The sequence below is a fragment of the Equus caballus genome, chromosome 4, assembly GCF_041296265.1.
Source record: "Equus caballus isolate H_3958 breed thoroughbred chromosome 4, TB-T2T, whole genome shotgun sequence".
Lineage (NCBI taxonomy): Eukaryota > Metazoa > Chordata > Mammalia > Perissodactyla > Equidae > Equus > Equus caballus.
Genome location: NC_091687.1, coordinates 106,035,388 through 106,056,163, shown reverse-complemented (window position 1 = coordinate 106,056,163; position 20,776 = coordinate 106,035,388). Strand labels below are relative to the sequence as shown.

Sequence of the window (20,776 nt, the reverse complement as noted above, 5' to 3'; positions counted from 1 at the left end):
CCAAATCAGATAATATTTGCTTAATGGGTATCAGATGTCAGGGTTTGGGGGTGGGGGGCTAGGGGTTAGAATGAATTGTTTGAGGGCAAAGTTGGGGTTAGAGGGGATAGTCAGGGTTCAGACACAGGTCAGGGTCAGAGGTCGAGACTGGAAGTACACGCACCTGTGCAGGAGGGCAGGTTGCAAGGGCGCTCCTGCGAAGTGTCCCCGCTGGTGCAGTTCACCAGGCAGAGGCGGGTGCGGCTGCGCAGAGCAGGGCGAGCGGGGTCTGTGCAGCTGCTGGAGCAGGGGGACCACGGGGACCACAGGCCCCAGCCACCTGGGGGAGGGGAGGCAGGGGCATCTCCTGATGAGTCTGCCCTGGGGTCCCGCCCCCCAGGAAGCAGGTGTGGGGAGGGAGGAGGCCCCGGACTTGCTTTTCCCAAGGGAGGCCGCATGGCAGGGGTGCAGGGAGTGCAGGGCCAAGACCCAAGGAGTCTGGGCTACCTGGAAGGCCCGTCGCTGGCTCCACCGTGGACCCTCCAGCCCCTGTGCCAAAGGAAAACCCAGCTCAGAAATGTTTCCCAGCCTGCAGTGCACCAGGACCAAGCCAGAAGCTGGTGGCTGAGCTCCAGACCCGCCGCTATCTGGTTCAGCCCTTCCTTCCACCTGGTCTCCCACAGACAGTCCAGGTACAGCACTTTCTCGTGGCAGCAAGGTCTTTACTCAAGCCGTTCCTGCTACCTGGCATTCCTTCCCCTCCAATGCTTGTTAACGTCCTTCGCATCCCTCAAACCCCCTCAGATGCTGCCTCCTCCAGGAAGCCCTTCTAGACTGTTGCTCAAGGAGAATTCTCAATCTCCCTGATCTCCCATAGCAGATGGGCCCTCCTACGGGGCTCATCACATACTGAAATGGGTTATCTGAGCCCCTGGATTCCAAGGTCAGGGTCCTCACTACCCCAACTCCAATTTGTGCATTTGGCAAGAGCTCCAGAAATGTTGGTTGAATGTACCTGAATAGAAAAGAAACACAGAGCTAGAAGGTGAGAGGAAGAAAGATGCAGAGAATGAAACAGCGACAGACAGAAATAAGAAAGGACAAGAGGCCAGCTGAAGTGGATTCAGCCAGCCAGACTCTCCCCTCCTGCTTTCCTCACCTGGGCAGTCTGGGCTGGGGCAGTACTCGAGGTCCTGGTGGGGCCCAAGGCAGCCCTGGCCGCCGGGAGCTGGCGTGGGGTACACACACTGGCGGCTACGGGTGCGGGTGCCGAGCCCGCCACAGGAGCGGGAGCACAGACCCCATGGACCCCAGGGACTGAAGCCACCACCAGCCCTGGAGCAGTCCTCCACAGAGCAAGACAGCTTTCCGTGCACACAGGAGCTGGGGAGAGGGCGTAAGGGTGAGGCGCCAGAAGGACGGACCCTCAGAGAAAGGGGTGTAGGCAAAGGTCTTGGCCCTGAAGGGTGAGGAGATGGAGCCAGGGCTAGCCCAGGCCAGGGGGGCAGAGGGCAGCCCAGTGCTCCCCCTCCTGTGACCTCAAATGTCTCCACCCTCATCGTCCCCCTCACCAGTTGCTGCAGCCTACACGGAGGGTCTGACCCGAGCCCAGCTCATCTCCAGGCCCAAGGGGCTGACCCCCCTCTCCCAGAATGGGTGGGCGAGCCTCAGGGTCAGCGCTGGCGGCTCCCAGCTCCTGCAGCAGCAAGGCTGTCAGCACACACGGGCACTCCTGGGGGGTGGGAGCAGAGGAGACAGTGACATCGCACAGGCTGGAGCCACCAGCCCTGGTGCCAGCCCTCTGCACAAAGCAGGCAGGGGAAGAATGGAAGCGGAGGAAGAGAGGTGTGTGGCCCCAGGAGAGGGCTCTGGGCCCCAGAAGAGCACTTCCGGGAACAAGTGGAACTGTTCACCCGCATCAGGGGTATGAATGTGAGAGGTGAGAGGTGCGTGGCCTAGGGGCTTGACCGAGATGGCCAGCCAACCTTGCTACATAGAGCACTTAGCTAGGACACAGGCGAGGTCAACCAAGGCCCTGACAGGACAAGACTTGGAGACAGCATGGGAGGGGGCTTCAGCTAGGAATCAGAACATCTGAGTTTGCGTCTAGTTCTGCCAATAACTGTCGGCTGACTTGGTGTGCCCATTCCCACCCTGGGGCTCAATGTCATCAGCTCTAAGTCAGGAGGTGGGGACTAGGTGGCTATTCGGGTTCCTGCCAGCCATGGCATTCTGGAACCCTGGCTAGGGGGAGCCCACTGGGATGCCAGCTTCAGGATTAGGGTTCAAAGGAATCCCTGTGTGCCTATAGGGCTGGACAGAGCAGAGTGGGCACCTGCCTGCTGTCTGGACCCCACAGTCGGAGGCAAGGTCTCTGGGGCCAGGCAGAGCGAGGGTGAGGGGACGCTTTCCCCACAAGGGCGTGGAAGGGCAAAGGGGGGCAGTGAGGACCCATGATTCCCTGCAGTGGCCTGAATGGTGTGGGGAGCCACTGAGGCCTGGCAGGAAACCGCCCTTCGCTGCCAGGAGCTGGGCATCAAGGAGCCAGAGGGGACACCCGGCCACACCTCAGTCAGGGGCGGCTCTAAGCTGGAGTTGGGAGCCAGGAAGATGTGCTGGTGAAGGGCAGGGCCCCAGACAACGTCCCCATTCCCCGGGGACCAGGGACGCCCAGAGGCTGCAGCGCCTCAGCCTTCGCTCTAAGCACTAGAACTCTGCCTGCCCCTCAACGCAGGCAGCAGAGGCCTCGGACGGCCCCCATGCCCGGATGCTTGCCCAGGATCCTGTGAGGAAGGGGCGAGCTGTCCAGAGGCCACAGGGTCCGTAGAGGTGATGAGCTGATGGGCTGGGGGTAAGGGTGGGCCCTGGGCTCTTGGTCAGGTGGGTTCTGACCTGGACACAGGCCGAGCCATGCTGGAAGGTGCCCTCGGGGCAGTGGCAGCCCTCCTCGCAGCCATCGGAGAAGCAGCCCACCTGCTGAGTGATGTGGGCGCAGGAGAAGGGGCACCCCTCGCTGGGCTGGCACTCCCGGTACAGTCGCCCGGCCGGGCAGCCTGCCTCTGAGGCAACACCTGCGTCAGTGCCCAGCTCCTGCCCCACCGCCCTCTCTGCCTCCTTCTGCGCCCACCTCACCATCTGCCTTTTACTCTCCCCGGTGCCTGTCCCCCACCATCTTTTCCGAGTCGTGCCAACACCCCCCTCCCTGAGCTGTGTCCCTCAGGGACAATGTCACACCCACACCCACAGGCTCCCCCACCCTTGGCACAGCCCAAATCTGGCTACTTCCTCCTCCACTTGCCCATCACTGGCCTGGACAAAAGGCATCCATGCGTCAGGGTCAAATGTCAGCATGGGAATCAAACCTAGGTCGGAGTGTCAAGGGCAGAGCCTGGGCTGGGGCTCACCTCTGCAGACTTGTGTGTGGCAGGTGCGGCTCTGGCGGGCAGGCCCCAGGCAGGGGGGCCGGGCGCAGCGTCGAGAGCGCAGCTGCTCCCCTCCCCCACACGAAACACTGCAGTCCTCCCAGGGGCCCCAAGAGCTCCACACCCCAGGGCCAGGGCAGCCAGGCACCTCCTGGCATTGCAGAATGCCTGCCACACAGGTGCTGGGGACAAGGAGGAGGCTTCAGAAGACAGGCCACCCCCCCAACTCCCGGGAGGGCCCTATTGCCAGGCTGGCAGCCCATCCCCTCCCTGCTTCTCTTGGCTCACCAGTTGTCACACGGCCCAGTCACCACCTCTCCGGGTTCCAGGCTCTCCCAGGAGCTGAGCCCAGACCCTGCTGAGCGGCTCTGGTTCTCGGGGATCCCTGAGGGCACAGGAGTGGGGCTGGGGACTCCAGACAGCTCAGTGTACCCCCTAAATCCCTCCTCCTACCCCACTGCCTTCTACCTCCCTCCCCACCAGACTCCACCCCACGGTGCCCCAGATCCTGGACATGGGACATGAAAGCCCCAACATGGACCAGCCAAGGGACGTGGTAGGAGTCAGGGGAGACTAAGGCCTGGGGCATTGGGGAGGCCAAGGTTACCCATTCCTATCCTGTGGCCCCAGGTTGGGCCCAATGGGCAGAGGACCAGGGGCCAGGAAGGGGGCGCTGCAATGCTCTGGGGACCCATGGGCGAGGACAAGGGGTGGCACTGACCCATGGCTCCAGGCTGGTACTGGCAGCGGCAGTGGGCGGGGGACACACAAAGGCCATCCTGGGACAGCTGCCCAGGGGGACACCCACAGCTGGGCTGGCAGGCCATCGAGCCTGGCTGGCACATCATCCCCAGGGACAGGTCCTGGCAGGAGCGGGGGCAGGGCCGCCCACAGGGAAGAAGCTCCTGGCCACCCCCACAGTCTGTGGCAGGAGAGAAGCAGAGAGGGTGGTGCTGAGTCGGGGCCCATCCTGAGGGATCCTATCCTGCCACGCCCCCCACCTGCAGGGACCTCCCACCTTGCCCCAGGGCCATGGGATGAGTGACCCAATGGCTGCTCCTCACGGAGAGTGACATGCATGTGTACAGGGGACTCAAAGGTCAGAGTCAGCGTCTCCCCAGCTTTACAAGGGACCCTCCCAGACCTCTGTGGAAGCCCTCACCTGTGCATCGGGTGGAATTGTCTTGGCAAGGGCGACTCTGCCTATGGCCCCCAGGACAGGGCCTGCCTCCCTCAGTAGGGGGCCAGCTACACACCCGGCTCCGATGGGACTGCCCCAGGCACGTGTCACAGGGAGACCACGGTCCCCATGGGCTCCAGGCTCCGTCCACTGTGCCAGAAAGACAGAATCATCTGCCTTAGGAGGCTCAGGAGGCCCAGCCTATTGGGACTGGGGCAGACTAGTGGGGGCATCTCACCTGGGCACGCAGTGGGGCTGGGGCAGGTCTCCCGCTGATGCTGGGCCCCTGCCTCCCCGGCCTCCCCGGGGCACGGGGCTCCCCCGTGCTGAGGAGGAGGGCAGGTGCAGGCCCTGGAGCGGGTCCTCATCTGGCTCCTGCAGGGCTGGGTGCACGCTGTCCACTCCGACCACGGGCACCAGCCTCCAGGCACTGTGGGGAACAATGGCGGGCGCTGGGGCACTGCTGTCCTTTCCCCAGGCCCAGCCTTCTGCGACCCTGGGCCGCTTCTCCTCACCTCCTTCTGAGCTGGGTATGTACCTGGGCAAGGCAGGTCTGTGCAGGTCAGCCTCCCCTCCGAGCAGGTGCTGGGCGGGGCATGCAGGCAAAGGAGGGAGAGCTGACGCTCAGTCCTGCCCGTACCCTCCACACGCACCCCTCCTGGGCTGCCTCTTCTCTCCCCCTCACCCCTAGGCCCCCCATTTCCCTTTGAGGTCTTGGATCTGTGACCCCCTCCCTTTCTCCAGTGCCTCCAGATCCTGCTCCCTGTCCCACTGAGGGCCTCTCGGGTGTCCTGCAGACCATGTGTCCTACGGGGGAATGATTACAGGTCGTCTGCTGCCGACTGGGGCCAGACAGTGAGAGGAAACACTGCCCGTGTCACCTCTCCTCCCCCTCAGAGAACACACCCAGCCCCCGGCTCCCAGAGCACAAACCATGGAGCTGGCCGCCTCAGTTTCCTCACCTATCAGACAGGGGTTAGGGTGCCTGCCGCATCTTCTCAGGGACTGTGGGGGTCTAACGTGCATCAGCTGACACCAGGAGAGCTCAGGTACACCAGAAATGAAGTGGGCTAGTCCTGCCCTCACCCTGTACCTGCATCCTGCCCATGCTCTGCCCTCACCCCTGCACCTGAATCCTGCCCGAGCCCCGCCCTCACCCCTGCACCTGCCTTCTGCCTGCGCCCCGCCCTCACCCCTGCACCTGCATCCTGCCCAAGCCCCCCCCCCACCCCTGCACCTGCATCCTGCCCATGCTCCGCCTTCACCCCTGCACCTGCATCCTGCCCGCGTGCCCGCCTCACCAGTAGTTGCAGCCGTCTGGCCTCGCCAGCTGAGTGCCCGGCCGGTGCCACTCCCCAGTCAGCAGGTCCAGGCAGCTGCAATGGCCAGGCTGTACGCAGATGGCCTGGTCGGCACTCAGCACCTGGCCCGGGGGGCAGTAACAGCCGGGCTGGCAGTGCCACACACAGTGCTGGGGACAGTAAAGGAGGGCTCCGGTCAGGCAGAAAACGGGGCCTAAGGAGGTGGGGACAGGGTGCCTTGGGGGTCAGCACAGTCACAGGAGGTAAGAATGAGGCTGAGGAGGGCAGAGGGGAGAAAGTGCGAGGCTCCAGTTCACGGTTGTTATGTTCTAGACACAGTTTATACCTCGAAGTTTTGTTGAGAAAGGCAGGGAGGACAACAAGCCAGGCTTCGAGTTTCCATGGAGTTTCTGCCGTGGCCCCTCCCCAGGGGAGGAGACGGGATGGGGAGGAGAGCCTGTGAGGAGCTTCCCTGGGTGGGAGTGTTCTCCAAATGTGAACCCCACGGAGGGTTCAGGGGGAACCTGGGTATCTCCCGGACCTCCCCAGAACTTAGAGAGCAGGGGACCAGAAGGCTGGTGGGAGAGGGAGGCCATTTGGGAAGGAGCTGGGTCCTGTGGGGGAGGCCGGGAGCCAGGCACCACCCCTTCCTCCTCCCTCTGTCTGTGTGGAGCCTCCCCAACCTCCTTAGACAGGGCCCCCACAGCACCATCCCTCCTCCACGGCTCTGGGCATCTTTGATCCGGGTCAGCTTCGCCACCACGATGCAGGCTCCACAGGACACGGAGATGCCTCGGTCCCTCTCCATGGTCCTGGGCAGTCACTCAGCAAACAGTCTCACACACCCAAGCAAATTCACATGCACACACATGCACACAAACACTCATTTACACAGACGCACACACAGTCAAGGTCGGTACACTAAAGTGCTGGTGGTGTATAAGATGAGATAATGGAATAGTTTCCCCTTCCTATGTGTTTACGCTATTTTTGTAATAAACTGCTTAAATCGAGAAATGTTGGCTGTAACGAGACGAGGGCTATTGAGTGAGCCTCACCCCCTGGAACGAGAGGAGCCGGCCTGGTGGGCGCAGACCCCACCCCGCCCTGCCAGGGCTGGACTGCCCCAGGCTAGAAGGGGCCATGTCCCAAAGCCACACCCTGCTTTCCCACAAAGGGATGCTTGGGGCAGTGGTCAGGCACGCGTGCCAAGGGAGCCCAGACTCACCACTAGGTCATCACAGGAGCGTGGACAGGGAGGGCCACAGCGGCTGTACTCGGCCCCTTGAATGGCCGTGCAGTTGGTCACTAGGGGAGGGCACAGGATGGGCTGAGTGTGTGGGTTGCCCACCCCGGCCCGTTGCCCTGTGAAGCTTCCTCCAGGTTCCCCACCTCTGCTCCTTGACTCCCCCCCGCCCCACCCCTGGCAGGTACCTGGGCATGGCAGAACCTGGCAGGTCTCCCCCTGGGCCCGAGGCCCCTCGCAGTAATCCCCCAGGCCCTGGGGCGGGGGCTGGTCGCAGGCTCGGGTCCGGCTCCGCAGGCCTCCCCCACAGCTCCGGCTACAGCTGGACCACGGCCCCCAAGGACCCCAGCCCCCAGCTCCTGGGGGGACAGCAGAGGAAGAAGTGGTGGGGGGCTTGACCAGGGCCAGGGGTATCCACAGGGCACAGAGGGCACCATCCAGGGCCCCAAGGGACTCACGGTCACACCCTGGCAGGAGGCAGGGCTCCTCCTCAGCCTCGGGGCCTGGGCAAAGAGGCGTGGCCGAGGCCGGTGGGGGCAGCAGCGCCATGCTGGACAGCACCATGCCAGGGCGCCTGGTGCAGAAGCGGTGCCGGTGGCGTCGGGCAGGGCCACAGGAGGCCGAGCACTCACTCCATGGGGTCCAGGGCGACCACGTGGGCTGACCTGAGGGTGCACAGGACGGGGAGGCGGAGACAGGACGGAGCGAGCACAGGCTGGAGGGGCCAGCCGGCAGAGATGATGCACAAGGACAGGGGTGCCCCTCCTCCCTGCCCCCACCTCTCTCGAGGGCTTTGTCCCCACCCCCGTGCAGGCCCACTGTGGTGACAGGGAGTGTGCAGGGGGCAGTCAGGAGTGGCCCCTTCTCACCCTCCGCACAAGGCCAGGAGGTGCAGTTGGTAATGAGCCCAGAGACACAGGAGCTGGAAGAGGAGCGGCAGATGTTGGGGCGCTGCTACAGACTGAACTGTGTCCCCCCAACTCTTATGTTGGAGTCCAAACATACGTGAATGTGACTGCAGATGTGACCTTATCTGGAGGGAGGGTCTTCAGAGAGGTGATCAAGTTAAAATGGGGTCATTAGGGTGGCCCTAATCTAATATGACTGGTGTCCTTATACAAAGGGAAAACGTGGACACAGAGACAGACGTGCACAGAGGAAGATTGTGTGAGGACACAGGGAGAAGACGGCCACATGGATACAGACTGGAGGGACGCAGCTACAAGCTCAGCAATGCCGACGGCTGCCAACAACTCCAGGGGCCTGGAACACACTCTCCCTCACAGCCCTCAGGGGGAACCAACCCTGCTGACACTTGGATCTTAGATTACTAGCCTCCAGAATTGTGGGAAGATAAACTTCAGTGTTCAGGCCACCAGTTTGTGGGGTTACCGCGGCAGCCCCGGCAGACTAGACAGGTGGGAAGAGAGAAGATTGGTGGGGGTGGCGTGGGCGAGGGGGCGAGCAGGCTCAGCCCCAGAGAGCTGGAGGGCCGTGCCTGGGGGGGACGGGGCGTCTCCAGGGCCCACTGGAGGGCAACATCCCTGCCACTGAGGAGGGACAGCAGGGGCCTTAGGGGTCACGGGGCCACTGCGTCTCACCAGTTCTCACAGGGACGAAGAACAGCACTGCCCGGGGGGTGGAGGCGCCCCCCGTGGGCGCAGGGGCAGTCCTGGGAGGGCACACACACGTTGTTCTGGAATCAAAAGCCCTCCGTCATCTTCTGCTTTCCGGGCTGGCCTGCTCTCCGAGTCAGAGCTCAGCACCCCCTTCCCAGGCTCCCACCCTTCAAAGGCTTCTCCCCAACATCAGGAAATGCACGCCTTCAGCTGCGGGGACCACGGGGAGGGGCCCAGAGCACCCAGTTTCTGGGAGAAAAAGACCGTCTCTGATCGCAGGACATGAGACTGAACTGTCAAATGTCCACAAAATCAACTAACAAAATAGGAAACGTGCAATTGGTACAGCAATGATGTAAAAAGCCCACATTTTCATCAACAAAAGAAGACCAGACCAAACTATGTGCACAAGGAGTTCAGACAGAAGTCGCTTGTGTCTCAAATTTTTAAAAAAAACAGCCATCCAGCAGCATGATTCAAAGTCAATTGTACTGAGGTTTGCTGGCCAGGCCCTGGGAAGCACTTCACTGTCTTACAGACTTACAGGGGCACATTATTAACCCAATTTTACAAACAAAGAAGCCCAAGGTCACAGAGCTACCACTGCAAGGGCCTGATTTGAACCCAGACCCGACAGGAGTCTGTCCCTGAACCACACCTACGGTCCAGCAGCATCTCTGTAAGCCCTCCCGACCACCCCACAAGCTTTTGTCCAAACTCCTCCACACCCACCTCATTTCCCAGCCCTGGGTCCCCCCGCCCTCTGACGGGAGTGGCCACCTCCCTGCTCTCCACATCCTCCAATCTCTGATAGGCAAGTCAGGTCCAGCTCCTCCAGGAAGCCCGCCATGACTGACCCAGCCCCTGCCCCTCTGCACCTTGCACTCCACAACGTGCAAAGCTCACTTCCTGGGCATCACATGGTTCTGTCTTCATTCTAGGGGCTCTGGGTCTGGTTTTCTCAGAGTGGAGGCTTCTTGAGGGCAGAGCCTGCTTTCCCCACCGTGTAGCCTAGCCCAAGACTGAGCATACAGTGGTGCTCAATAAGTAACTGGTGATAACATAAGAGGTCAGAGCACTCAAGCAGGCAGGAATCACAAAGACCTTCTAGACCTATCACCAAACCAGACAACAGGGCCTTGGGAGACACATGTGACTCACCCAGGGTCACCTGCAGCTGCTGGCAAAGTTGAGCCCTGAGTTCAGTGCTCTGTCCTCAACTCTGCAAGGTCTCCCTGGCTCCAGCCCCATACCTTTGGCTGTGGCTCTGCCCAGGCCCTGCCTATCCCTTCCCTGCCACCCAGGGACCCCAGGCCCAGAGGAGGCCAGGCGGGGAGGACACCCACCAGCAGGAGCGTTCCGGAAGGGCAGTAGCAGCCAGGGTGGCAGGTCTGGTTAGTCCCTTGAGGAGCGCTGAGCTCTGCACAGGAGGCAGGGCCCTCGGCACAGTCCAGCCACCGCTTGCCCCTGGGACACACGCCAGGCACCGGCCCTGAGGACACAGAAATTGATGGCCCAGCCCAGGTGCTCTCAACTCTCCCCCAGGCTCCCCAACCCAGAAAGGCATCAGCTCTGGGGTGGCTGGGTATGTTGTGGGGCTGCACAGGAGCTCAGGGAGGGGTCCCTGCAGTGACAGGGAGGGGATGACAGGGCCCTGAGTCGGGTGGGGATGAGAACTGAGGGCAGGGACATGGTGGAGGAAGTGCGTGCCCAGGGCAGCCCTCACCTGCACAGGGCTGCAGGCCACAGGGGGAGAAGTCCATCAGGCTGTGCGGGCCACCACCTCGGGTGCGGTTCCGGTAGCCACCACCACAGGGCACGGAGCACGGAGACCAGGGGCCCCACTCCCCACCAGGACCTGGGGGGAGGGCACTCAGGTCACAGCAGCCCTGCCCTAGTAGCCAGCACAGCCCCGCCTCCTCCTCCCACCCAGACACCCGGTCACTCGTACCCCGGATCCCAGACCCCTGCAGCCTCACATCCCACCTCGGGAGAACTCACACCTCCTCAGGAGGTTCCGGGGTTCGGCCTGGAACAGGGCTGGCCTCCAGGGAGAACCCCTCTCAGGGCCCTCTGGGGACCACGTCTTTGTGGCATCTCTTAAGGAAAGCCCTTGCACCTCTCTCGGGGTCCGGGGGGTAGGGACTTGGAGTGTTCTTGGCTCCTTTCTGGAGGGTTCTGAGGACCTTGTTCTCACCTTGACATGGCCGCAGGCTACAGAATTCAGCCTCCATGTCTGGGCCCTGGCAGGCAGGTCCCCCGAAGGCAGCAGGGGGCGCAGTGCCCGCCCGGAAGCGCCGCCGAAGGCCCACGTTGCAGCTGCGGCTGCAGACACTCCACGGGGTCCAGGGGCTCCAGCCACAGGCCACTGCAGGGTGGGTGTGGGGAGAAGCACAGTACGTGTGAGGCCAGGCCAAGTCACCCCTCGACCCCAACTTCCCCAAGGCATCACCGACACCCCCCAGGGTTGATCTCTGAAGGGGCTGGCACCCCCTAGGGTCCCTGAGGACCCACACTGTCCATTCCTGAGCATCAGCGGTACCTGGGCAGGGCTCCGAGGTGCACACCATCTCGCCAGAGATGCAGGTGCTGCAGAGAGGGGGCCCACAGTCAGCCCCTGCCCCTGGGAACCCCATCCCCAGGGCAACCTGGCCAGGACCACCATGTCCACTGCACAGCAGAGAACCCCAAGGGTCCGGGAGGTAAAGCAAGTTGCCCCGTGTGCCACACGAAGTTCACGTCGTGACCCAGGATTCCTACCAGGTGAGAACTCCACCCTCCATGAGCCCCCGGTGCTTAGGCACCCTACTGCCCTTCGTCCCGCAGTTTTATCAAGGAGTCACCTTTTCATACTTTTTATTCCACTTGTGTGTGTGTATTAAACACTGTGAGGAAATGACTGTGAGCGGCTCTCCAGGCCAGATAGGAGCAACTTAGGAAGAGCAGACCCCCAGCTCGTGTCTCTTGGGGAGGAGGACCCTGTGCTTTCTTCCCTCTTACTCTTCTCCAACGAATGTTTTAAAGCCCACTTGTCAAATACATGGAAGTTCCAGAAAAAGAGTCCATGAGAGAAAAAGCAAAATGGAAGGAGGCGGGGGGAGAGGAAGAATGAAGGAGGGAATTGGGGGAGGGGCCGGGGATAGGAAAAAAAAAAGATGGAAAAATATCAAATGAAAGAAAATAACAAAGAGGGAAAGGAATTAGTGCGCCCCCTGCTGGCAGGGCCTGTGTCCGCGCGAGTGTTGGAGGCTTCAAGGTTTCTGAGCAGAAATCCAGTGGCTCCAGGCAGGGGATTATATTCAGGAGAGAGAAACAGAGGTAACTGGAGGAGAGGTTAGCTGCCTCCCTCCAGGTGCTGGTTCCATCCCTTGCCTCTCTCAGCCTCAGGCTTCCCATAAGTCAAATGGGCATGACAGTTCCTAACCAACACCCAGCCATAGAGGCGGGTATCTCATTCCCTTAGCATTCCCGCCACCCATGCCCAGCACCAGGCTGAGCCCCTCGGTGCACGTGAGTCCACACCTGCCCACCTCTGTAGCCACCAAGCCCCTCTCCTCCAACCCCTCCCCTCACCCCGGCACTGGGGACCCACCAGTTGTTGCAGGAGTCCAGCTGAGCCACTTCTCCAGGCGCATAGAGCTGCCCGTGCAGCTGGCAGGGGCACCGACTGGGGGGCAGGCAGCTGGCATTGTGCAGGAAGAGGCCAGGGGGGCAGGCGCAGCCGGGGGCGCAGAAGCCTATGCACTCCACCCCAGGGCCCTGCGCCAGGCACAGCCGAGGGCACGGGCCCCCCTCCTGGTGGCACTGCTCCATCGAGCGGAACACCATGTCCCCTGGGCACTGGGCTGGATGGGAAGACAGAATGTTGCAGAGGCGAGAGGGAAGGGTAGGGAGATGGAGGGACTGAGGGGAGCCTGCATGCAGGTGTCGGGATGGCAGCCAGTCAGCAAGACTGAGAAGTCGGAGGAAGCCCCCTCCCTTGGGCCACAGCCAGTGCCTGGTCCCCAGTGGGTGGGAGCTGGAGGAGACACAGGATATCTGGCAGTCTCCCTTAGCTCAAGGAATGGCCTATCCTGGAGCCAGAGGTCAGTGATGTGCGGGGGCAGGGAGGGGTCAAAATCCCCAGGGGCTGACTGGATGTGGGGGCTGGAGAATGGGGGTGGGGGTGGCACCTGTGCAGGGCTGTGTGTTGCAGTCCTTGGTCTGGCTGTGGGGTCCCTGGCACTCGGAGTCCCCAGGAGCGGAGGCAGAGCAGCTGCGCCCACGTGTCTGGATGCCTCCATCACAGTGGGCTGAGCAGGTGGACCAGGGGGACCACAGACCCCAGACACTTGGCACTGTCAGGAAGAGCCGAGTCCACTCTCACGGACACAGCAAGGAGGTGTGGCATGCAGGGTCTTAACTGTAGCTTCAGCCCCCACCATCACCTACACCTCCTGGGCTGTCCCAAACACTCCTTCAGGCTAGGCCCGCCCTGCTAGCCATGGGGTGGGCTTCCTGGGGCGGATGGCAGGGGGCAGGGGAGAAGCTTCGGACAACAGCTAGGTTTGGCCCCCTCCCCGCCTCCATGTTGAGAACCTTCCTAAGGGGTCATTCTTCTCCTGTGCCCCTCACCCAGCCCAGTGCCCAGGCCACCCCAGGGACAGACGGGGGCATGCCTGGGCACATAGCGGGGCTGCAGGGCTCCTCCTCGGTGGCCTCTCCAGGGCAGGATGTGTCCCCAGGGCTGGAGCAGAGCCGGGTACGACTGCGCCGGCCTGGGCCCCCTCCAGGGGCGAGGCAGCTCCGGGAGCACGAGGACCAGGGTGCCCAGGGCGTCCAGCCCAGTGTCTCTGCAGAGGAAGGGCAGCCTACTGTAGGGTCCTGGCGGGGCTGAGGAGGCCTGGGGGACCCCGGGCAGGTCTGAGAGGCTATGGGGGCCAGAGAAGGCCATGAGGACGGGGAGTGCTGCTCTGGGCGGGGGCGCTGCCTCTGCCCCCCTGGGACGCCCGCTGTCGGGCCCAGGTCTCAATTTTGGAGCAGAGCTTTCCCATAGAACCTGGCTGCAACTCGCCCACACCTCCACCTGTGGGCCTGCCTGCAGCTGGACGGGTCCACCACCCATCCTCACTCTCCCCAGATCAGCTCTTCCAGAGCCTTCTAAACAACTGTCCTTATTCAGCTTCAATGCTGGAAACCCCAGAGACCCCTCAGACACCTGTCAGTGCACCAGCAGCCACTCTCAACTGGCCTCTCCCTCCCTGTCCTGCTGCAAGAGCCTGGCCCAGACCCCTGGACCCACGCCTGCACCCCCAACTCTCCTGCTCTCCCCTCCGCCTCATCCTCGGCTGTGGAAAGAAAGGAACAGTCGAGGCACTTTCATCTGGCCTCCAGCAGCTGTCGCCCTACGTGCACAGCCAGTGGCTTCAGCCTCCCCCTTGCCCTGCTCGCAGACGCCCCCCGCTCCCAGAACCCCCTGCTCCTGGGCTGTCCCTGTGTGAGGAGGACACCGCCTGGGCCCAGGCCTCCGGCTGCTCCTCATCAAAGCCCCGGGCATCAGGCCTGCTCCAGGGCTGCCTCTGGGCTGGGAGGCTTCACTGACCACTGGTGCAGAGTGACTGGCAGGCAGAGCCTGCCGTGTTCCTAGGGCAGCGATGGCGGTGTGCAGGGAGGGAGGCTGGCCCTGGGAGGGGTGGCGGGCTCCTGACCATACCTGTACCACACTCGGTGTGGCAGACCTGAACCTCCTGCCTGTCGCCTTCACACGGGGCACCGCCAGAAGCAGCCGGAGGGTTGGAGGGAGACCTGAGGAGAGAGGCAGCCTGGCGCCCGCTCTCCTCTCCCTGCCCCTCCCTTCTGCCTTCTTCATCCTTCTGACCTCAACCACCACCCTCTGCCAATGCCCTTTGGCTCCCACCACCACCCGGTCAGCTCAGCTGGCTCTGCCCCTCCACCACACTCCTTCCCTTCCTTCTCCCATTTTCCTTTCTCCCCTCACTGGCTCTGTCCTGCACACCTGAACCTGGCCCTCACTCCAGAGCCACAGGAGCGGTCACAGGGACCCCAGGAGGACCAGGCTGACCAGCCGCAGGGCACAGGGCAGCCCCCTGGTTCACACAGCAGAGCCCCCTTCTCACACGTGCTGTAGGGGAGGGAGAGGCCAAGGAGGTCAGGACTGGGAAGGGTGGGGTGGGGAGGGGACTGCCCCCTAATTCAGGCCCTGTGCACGGGAGCTGACACCCTCACCACTGGCTGCAGTTGTCCAGGAGGAAGGGCATCCCCGGCTGCTTCAGCTCTTCACCCACAAGGCAGGGGCACTGGGAGAGGGGCAGGCAGTGGGAGTCATGGAGGAGCAGCCCAGGAGGGCAGCGGCACCCTGAGGTGTGGGGAGAAGGGCACTCAGCCCCAGTGCGGGGGGCAGCAGGGAGGGGAGGCTGGAGACTAAGGGCTGGTAGGCACCCCACACTCCCCTGGAGGGCTCTCTGCACATCACCCCTGCTCGCCAGGTCTGCCCTCACCCTGCAGACAGTGTCCACTGCAGCTTCTGTTGGCCTCGGGATCCAGGCAGGAAGGAGGGCATGGGGGCACCAGCCCCTTCTGGCAAAGCTCAGCACTAACATGCACACGGCCCAGCCCGCAGTCTGGGCGGAGATGGGTACAAGATGGGGTGGGTACCAGGAGGCCCAGAAACCCGCTCCAATGGCCCCACCACCACGGGATGCCCCTACCCCAGCCCCACCACCCCTGGATGCCCCTACCCAAGCCCCGCTTGCCTTACCTGTGCCCCCTGTGCAGGGCTGCAAGCCGCAGGGTGCTCTCTCTTGGGAGGCCCCGGGGCAGGGGGCGCCACCATTCTTGGGAGGAGGATCCACACAGCTCCTCCGGCGACTCCGATGGCCACCTCCACAGGAGACACTGCAGGGCCCCCAGGCCTCCCACACAGCCCACGCCCCAGCCACTGCAGGGGGAGCAAGAATGGGCACGAGCCACGTGAGCCCAGGGAGACGTGGACCACACCAGAGAGAACAGGGCAGCAGGGCAGAGAGGAGCCTGGACGGCCCCCAGCACCCAGGGGACTCCAGGTTCCTCTCCTGTCCCAAGAAACCTCCCCTAGGAGAGGTCTCTAGACGCCTCCCGGGATAAAGGCTCTAGCCACTGTAAGAGGGCTGGGACAGTGGGAACCCTGGAGCAGGGCGCCCGCTAGTGGCAGTGGATAGAGAGCCGGTTAGGAGGCCAGATGTGGGGACTGAAGAGGGTGGGGGCAACTCCTCTGGATCCACCGAACAAAAGGGCTACAAGGCCTTCTGCTCAGAACCCAGGACAAGTGGCACAGCCCATTAACACCCTCGCTCTAAGGTGGGGGTGGCCGCTGCTCCAGTGCCCACGCTTGAGGAGGTTAGGGACTGGGTCAGGGCCGGTCAGGCAGGGAAAGGGCAGGGCCAGGGAGGAGGCTTCCTGACAAGGCCTTTGGAAGTGCGAGGCTGTGACATCGGAAGTGGGCTGTCCTCCTAGAGTCCCGGAGAGGAGCCTGGACAGTGGGCTCCCAAAGGAGAGCAGAGGCATTTCCCTGGTGTGGGTCTTAGATGGGAACCCACCCCAGGTGTCCCACCCGGGGGGCCTGAGGAAGCCCGGGGGGCTGGGGTGCCAGTTACCTGGGCAGGCCTGCATGAAGCAGGGCTGGCTGCGGAGCCGGTCAGGCGGGCAGCTGCCCCCAGGCAGGGGAGGCCACAGCAGCTCCCGGCGCTGGAAGGCGAGGCCCAAGCCACAGCTACGGCTGCAGCTGCTCCAGCCAGACCAGGGTGCCAGCCCACAGTCCACTGCAGGGGGATGGGTGGGCCGGGTTCAGAGGGGGCTCATGCAGGAGCAGGGCCCTCAGCAGTGCCCTTTGGCCTGGCACATACCACAGCCATCCTCATCCGAGCCGTCCTGGCAGTCACGGTGCCTGTCACAGCGCCGCTCGGCGGGCAGACACTCCCCACTGCCGCAGCTCAGCTGGCTCGGGGAGCAGAGGGCTCGTGAGGCCAGCAGCCCGGGCAGGGCTGTTGTGGGCACCGTGAAGGGCACAGTGCTCGCTGTCCATGGAGGGGAAGCAGAAAGGAAGCCACATAAATGATCCTGGCTGGATGATAAATCAAGCCCCTTCAACCTCAGACCAAGAGCAGAACATCCTCCGGATGCCTCCCACACCCAGTGTTGGCTTCCCTCTCCTATATGTGGGTGAGATCATGGGTCTTTGGTCTACACGGGATCTCTCATAGTCTCTCTGCTTGTGAACGGCTCTTAGAGTATCCAGAGAGAGGCCAGAGTGTCTAGAAGAACGGTTCAGTCCCTCAGATACCCTCTTCCTGAATGGTGCTCCCTGGTGTGCCCTTTCCTGTGATTAGTTAACAGCTGATCTCTCCTCTCCTGATTGGAAGACTAGGCTTTGAGCATGGTGATCTACTTTTGATGGATGGATGGAAAGATGGAAAGATGGGTGGATGGATGGACGGATGGATGGGTGGGTGGGTGGATGAATGAAGCATGGATGGATGGATGGATAGATGGATAGATAGATGGACAGATGGACAGACGGGGGGATGGGTGGATGGATGGACGGATGGATGGGTGGGTGGGTGGATGAATGAAGCATGGATGGATGGATGGATAGATGGATAGATAGATGGACAGATGGACAGACGGGGGGATGGGTGGATGGATGGACGGATGGATGGATGGGTGGGTAGATGGGGGGATGGATCAATGGATAGTTAGATAAGACTCCTCAAAGGTCAGACAGGTTTTATAAAACAGGCTGGGACCAAGACCTATCCCATTCCCCTCTTCCCTGTCCCCAAAGTCATACACATGCCTGGTTGTTTTTACCCACTCAGTTTCCTTCCACTCCCTGCCGCCCCAAGCCTCTCCTAGGTCCTCCCCATAGGAGCTAGAAATAGGAGACAGGGACTTCTCCAAGCCTAAAGCCCTCTTTCGGTCACCACGCACATGACACCAGACCCTCCAGGGAGCCCTGTGACGCCCCATGCTCACCGCAGTGCCTCTCATCAGAGCCATCCAGACAGTCCTCCCTCTCGTCACACAGCTGCTCCTGGTCCACGCAGCCCACCACCTCGCAGGGCACCTGGCCCGGGCTGCACTGCACTGGTGGGAAGGGGCCCGGGGCAACACTCTGGCCTGTGGGCACCACCGCAGCCAGCTGACCAGACACGTGGCCACCCTGTCCTCCCTCCCTCGGTCACCTCCCAGCAGCCCCCAGCCTCCTCCTCCTGACGTGTGGTGTGTTGCCACTTCCTGCCTCTCTTGGGATAACAGAAAAGTGAACTGTGTCAGGAGCCTTGGGTCCTAGGCCTGGTCCTACGAAAACCCTCACCTGGAGCTGTGTGACCTCGGGCAAAGCTGCCAACCTCCCAGGGCCTCTGTCCCCGCCCAGGGGAGTTGTTGGGACACACAGGCTATGCAGGCAAGAGGCCATGCAATCTTACCAGCGGGGGCCGTGGGAGTCATCGCGTCGGAGGGGAGCACTGTCACAGCTGCCATTCCTGGCTGCAGGGCCTCGGCCTCAGGCTGGCGTGTGGGGGCGGTGGTCACCACGGTCTGCACCGATTTCCCAGGACTCAGGCGAGGAGCCTCAGAGGTTGGGAGGTGACGAGCTGGCCCCTTCCCTGTGGATGCAGGAGAGAGAGGGGTGAGGCCCGCCAGCTCCCCCTCCCCATGACGAAGCTGACGGGGCCCTGGAGAGGGTGTCCCAGGCTTCCGGCTGGTACAAGGTGAGGACAGACACCACAGACTACAGCCCCCTTCCGAGGGGCTTCAGATCAACTAGGAAGTGGGACTCAGTGGTTTCAAGGAGCACAGGGGTTTTCACCAAAAGCAGAAGAAAAGCTTGGTTTTGAGCCAAGATTTGCACTGTGCTCCCAAGAAGACACACATGGCAGCTGCCGAGTCAAACTCACCATAAAACAAGACATTTAGGGAGAAAAAGAACAGAGAATGCTTAGCAGCAGAAGCAAACACTCCAGAGACTCAGGGTACGCCCATTGCTACCACTTTCCAGAGAAAACGGTTGTGAGCTTCCTAGCAGATATGGTGAAAAGAGGTTTGAAAGCCTCATTTTCTGACAAGAGACTCATGTTAAAAGACAGCCTTTTTTCTAGAACCAGACTTAAAAGTGAGATTAGAATTCATCACGTGGGTGCATATTACAGACCTGAGTGAAGGTACAAGTTGCATTATCTGCTTTTCACAAAAGACACAGACACCCAGGCAGCCAGGCTGCTGAATGACTTTCCTCAGAACTCATGGGAAGGGACCATACAGGTCATCCATAAGAACTCCGAGTATCACAGATGGGGAAACTGAGGCCCAGGCAGGCAGTGAGGTGAGCCCAACACCTGCTGAGGGAGAAGGTGAGAGCCAGGACACACCGGCTGCCCTGACAGCCACGCCTTCCCTTCTGTGCTGGCCACTCCTCTCTGAAGACAGCTCTCCTCGGGCTAGTGTGCAGGTGAAGGATGAGGCAGGACGTGCAAACTTGGAGACCTCCTCCTCCCCACGCCCACTTAGAGACACTTGCTGCCAGCAAACACTTCAGAAAGGGGTGCCTGGCTGTGTGAATGGGGGCAGTGCCAGGCAGCATCCCCCAGCCCCGGGCCAGGCGTCTGGGGGAGGCAGCCACGCTGTGGGGCATAGGCTCAGTCTGGGTGCCAACCTTGGGGCCTCGCGCCCTGGAATCCGGGAGGGTGGGCAGGGCAGGATCCAGTCAAGATGTCCATGGTGACCATGTCTCCTGCCCCAAGCCAGCTTTGCTCAGTCGGCGGACAGCAGGGGTCAGCAGACTGAACTCTGAGACGTAAAGGATAGAGGGCTGTGGGGCTGGGGAGGGGGCCTTGAGTCTGTGCACATACCTGTGGGGGGCACAGGTGACCTCTGCCCAGGATGCCAGCTTTCAGTCTCTGCCAGACCCTGCGGAGGGAGGGACCCAGTTGCCCACGCAGCCGGGGTCCTGAGGGAGCTCAGCTGGCATCCAGGCGTCCAGGCGTCCACCTCTCATTCCCATCGGGAGGCACCCTGCCCCCGCAGCACAGGGCAGAGCTGGGAGTGGAGTCTGACTCCTCTGTGACACCCCAGGGCTGGGCACCCCAGGCTCAGGTCCTGCCCCCAGGGAGCTCAGGGCTGGTCTCACTGCCTCACGGAGGGAGCCACTGCAGCCCTTGCCCCTAAAACCCCATCTCCCCACAGACCCACATGTGAGTCTGAGCACAGTGGTCACTCTCCCGTCTGGGTTCCTGACCAGGCTGTTCCTGGGTGAGAGTGCCCGCCCCTCGTCTCCACATTACAGCACCAACCCCCCCCAAGCCTCCAGGGACCCTGGGCTCAGGGTTCTTCGGCTCTGAGCTCCTGATGCCCGGTGCCTCCCTGTGGGCATAACCTCCCTACCAGGGGCGCAGGCCTCTCCTGCCTCCCCAGCTCCTCCAGGCCGGGTGCGGCCCTGTGCTTCTCTGCACCCCCAGCCGTCCCTCTGGCCCTCAGCTCCCAGCCCAGCGCCGGCCCCCAGAAGGCTCACAGGCTGAGGGCCGACCGAGAAGGGGGCACTAGGGACACACAAGGAGGTGATGCCACCAGACAGGTGAAGAGAGGCAGGAGGACAACAGGCACAGGAGCAGGGTCCAGAGGCTGTGGGGCCAGGGCTCCCCATGCCCTGCACCGCCCGCTGGGCCCACAGCTCCCACTCACCTCTCTGTGCTGGGGGGGCAGCTGTCCGGGCTGGGTGGAGGAGAGGGGCGGGGTCCTGGCTGTGGACGGGATGCTGAGAAGACAAATTACCCGGGGTCTCCAGGGGCTCTCCCGGCTTCAGAGCCCTCACCCAGGCAGAGGGTCTAGGGTCTCTGGGTGGGCCTGGGGCGCTCAGGAAGGGTGCTCCCCACAGTGGTTCTCCCTAAAATTCCCCTGGATTCTGCTGAAACACAGACTGGTGACAGCCCCCGCCCCACCCCCAAGCGACTGCCCCTGTGGCTCTGGGCGAGGCCTGAGAATCTGCATTGCTAACACGT

The 20,776-nt window shown here is 62.4% G+C and overlaps 1 protein-coding gene across 1 annotated transcript in view; it reads right to left on the bottom strand.

The window, feature by feature from the left end:
• The window catches only part of SSPO (SCO-spondin), a 45,503-nt gene that overhangs the window by 11,961 nt on the left and 12,766 nt on the right, over nucleotides 1-20,776 (bottom strand). The window contains exons 29-63 of the mRNA XM_070264310.1: nucleotides 20,460-20,532; nucleotides 19,631-19,688; nucleotides 18,209-18,388; nucleotides 17,757-17,900; nucleotides 16,628-16,798; nucleotides 16,379-16,543; nucleotides 15,505-15,684; nucleotides 15,245-15,367; nucleotides 14,973-15,102; nucleotides 14,743-14,868; nucleotides 14,440-14,531; nucleotides 13,406-13,579; nucleotides 12,920-13,084; nucleotides 12,340-12,592; nucleotides 11,290-11,336; nucleotides 10,945-11,115; nucleotides 10,474-10,605; nucleotides 10,094-10,239; nucleotides 8,730-8,824; nucleotides 7,998-8,050; nucleotides 7,587-7,793; nucleotides 7,317-7,487; nucleotides 7,111-7,190; nucleotides 5,883-6,052; nucleotides 5,120-5,166; nucleotides 4,820-5,011; nucleotides 4,564-4,731; nucleotides 4,123-4,323; nucleotides 3,690-3,786; nucleotides 3,384-3,583; nucleotides 2,872-3,038; nucleotides 1,551-1,711; nucleotides 1,139-1,362; nucleotides 487-528; nucleotides 164-319 (exon numbers count right to left, since the gene is read on the bottom strand). Coding sequence (XP_070120411.1) covers nucleotides 164-319; nucleotides 487-528; nucleotides 1,139-1,362; nucleotides 1,551-1,711; nucleotides 2,872-3,038; nucleotides 3,384-3,583; nucleotides 3,690-3,786; nucleotides 4,123-4,323; nucleotides 4,564-4,731; nucleotides 4,820-5,011; nucleotides 5,120-5,166; nucleotides 5,883-6,052; nucleotides 7,111-7,190; nucleotides 7,317-7,487; nucleotides 7,587-7,793; nucleotides 7,998-8,050; nucleotides 8,730-8,824; nucleotides 10,094-10,239; nucleotides 10,474-10,605; nucleotides 10,945-11,115; nucleotides 11,290-11,336; nucleotides 12,340-12,592; nucleotides 12,920-13,084; nucleotides 13,406-13,579; nucleotides 14,440-14,531; nucleotides 14,743-14,868; nucleotides 14,973-15,102; nucleotides 15,245-15,367; nucleotides 15,505-15,684; nucleotides 16,379-16,543; nucleotides 16,628-16,798; nucleotides 17,757-17,900; nucleotides 18,209-18,388; nucleotides 19,631-19,688; nucleotides 20,460-20,532 — 4,961 coding nt within the window. The remainder of the gene's footprint in view (nucleotides 1-163; nucleotides 320-486; nucleotides 529-1,138; nucleotides 1,363-1,550; nucleotides 1,712-2,871; nucleotides 3,039-3,383; nucleotides 3,584-3,689; nucleotides 3,787-4,122; nucleotides 4,324-4,563; nucleotides 4,732-4,819; nucleotides 5,012-5,119; nucleotides 5,167-5,882; nucleotides 6,053-7,110; nucleotides 7,191-7,316; nucleotides 7,488-7,586; nucleotides 7,794-7,997; nucleotides 8,051-8,729; nucleotides 8,825-10,093; nucleotides 10,240-10,473; nucleotides 10,606-10,944; nucleotides 11,116-11,289; nucleotides 11,337-12,339; nucleotides 12,593-12,919; nucleotides 13,085-13,405; nucleotides 13,580-14,439; nucleotides 14,532-14,742; nucleotides 14,869-14,972; nucleotides 15,103-15,244; nucleotides 15,368-15,504; nucleotides 15,685-16,378; nucleotides 16,544-16,627; nucleotides 16,799-17,756; nucleotides 17,901-18,208; nucleotides 18,389-19,630; nucleotides 19,689-20,459; nucleotides 20,533-20,776) is intronic.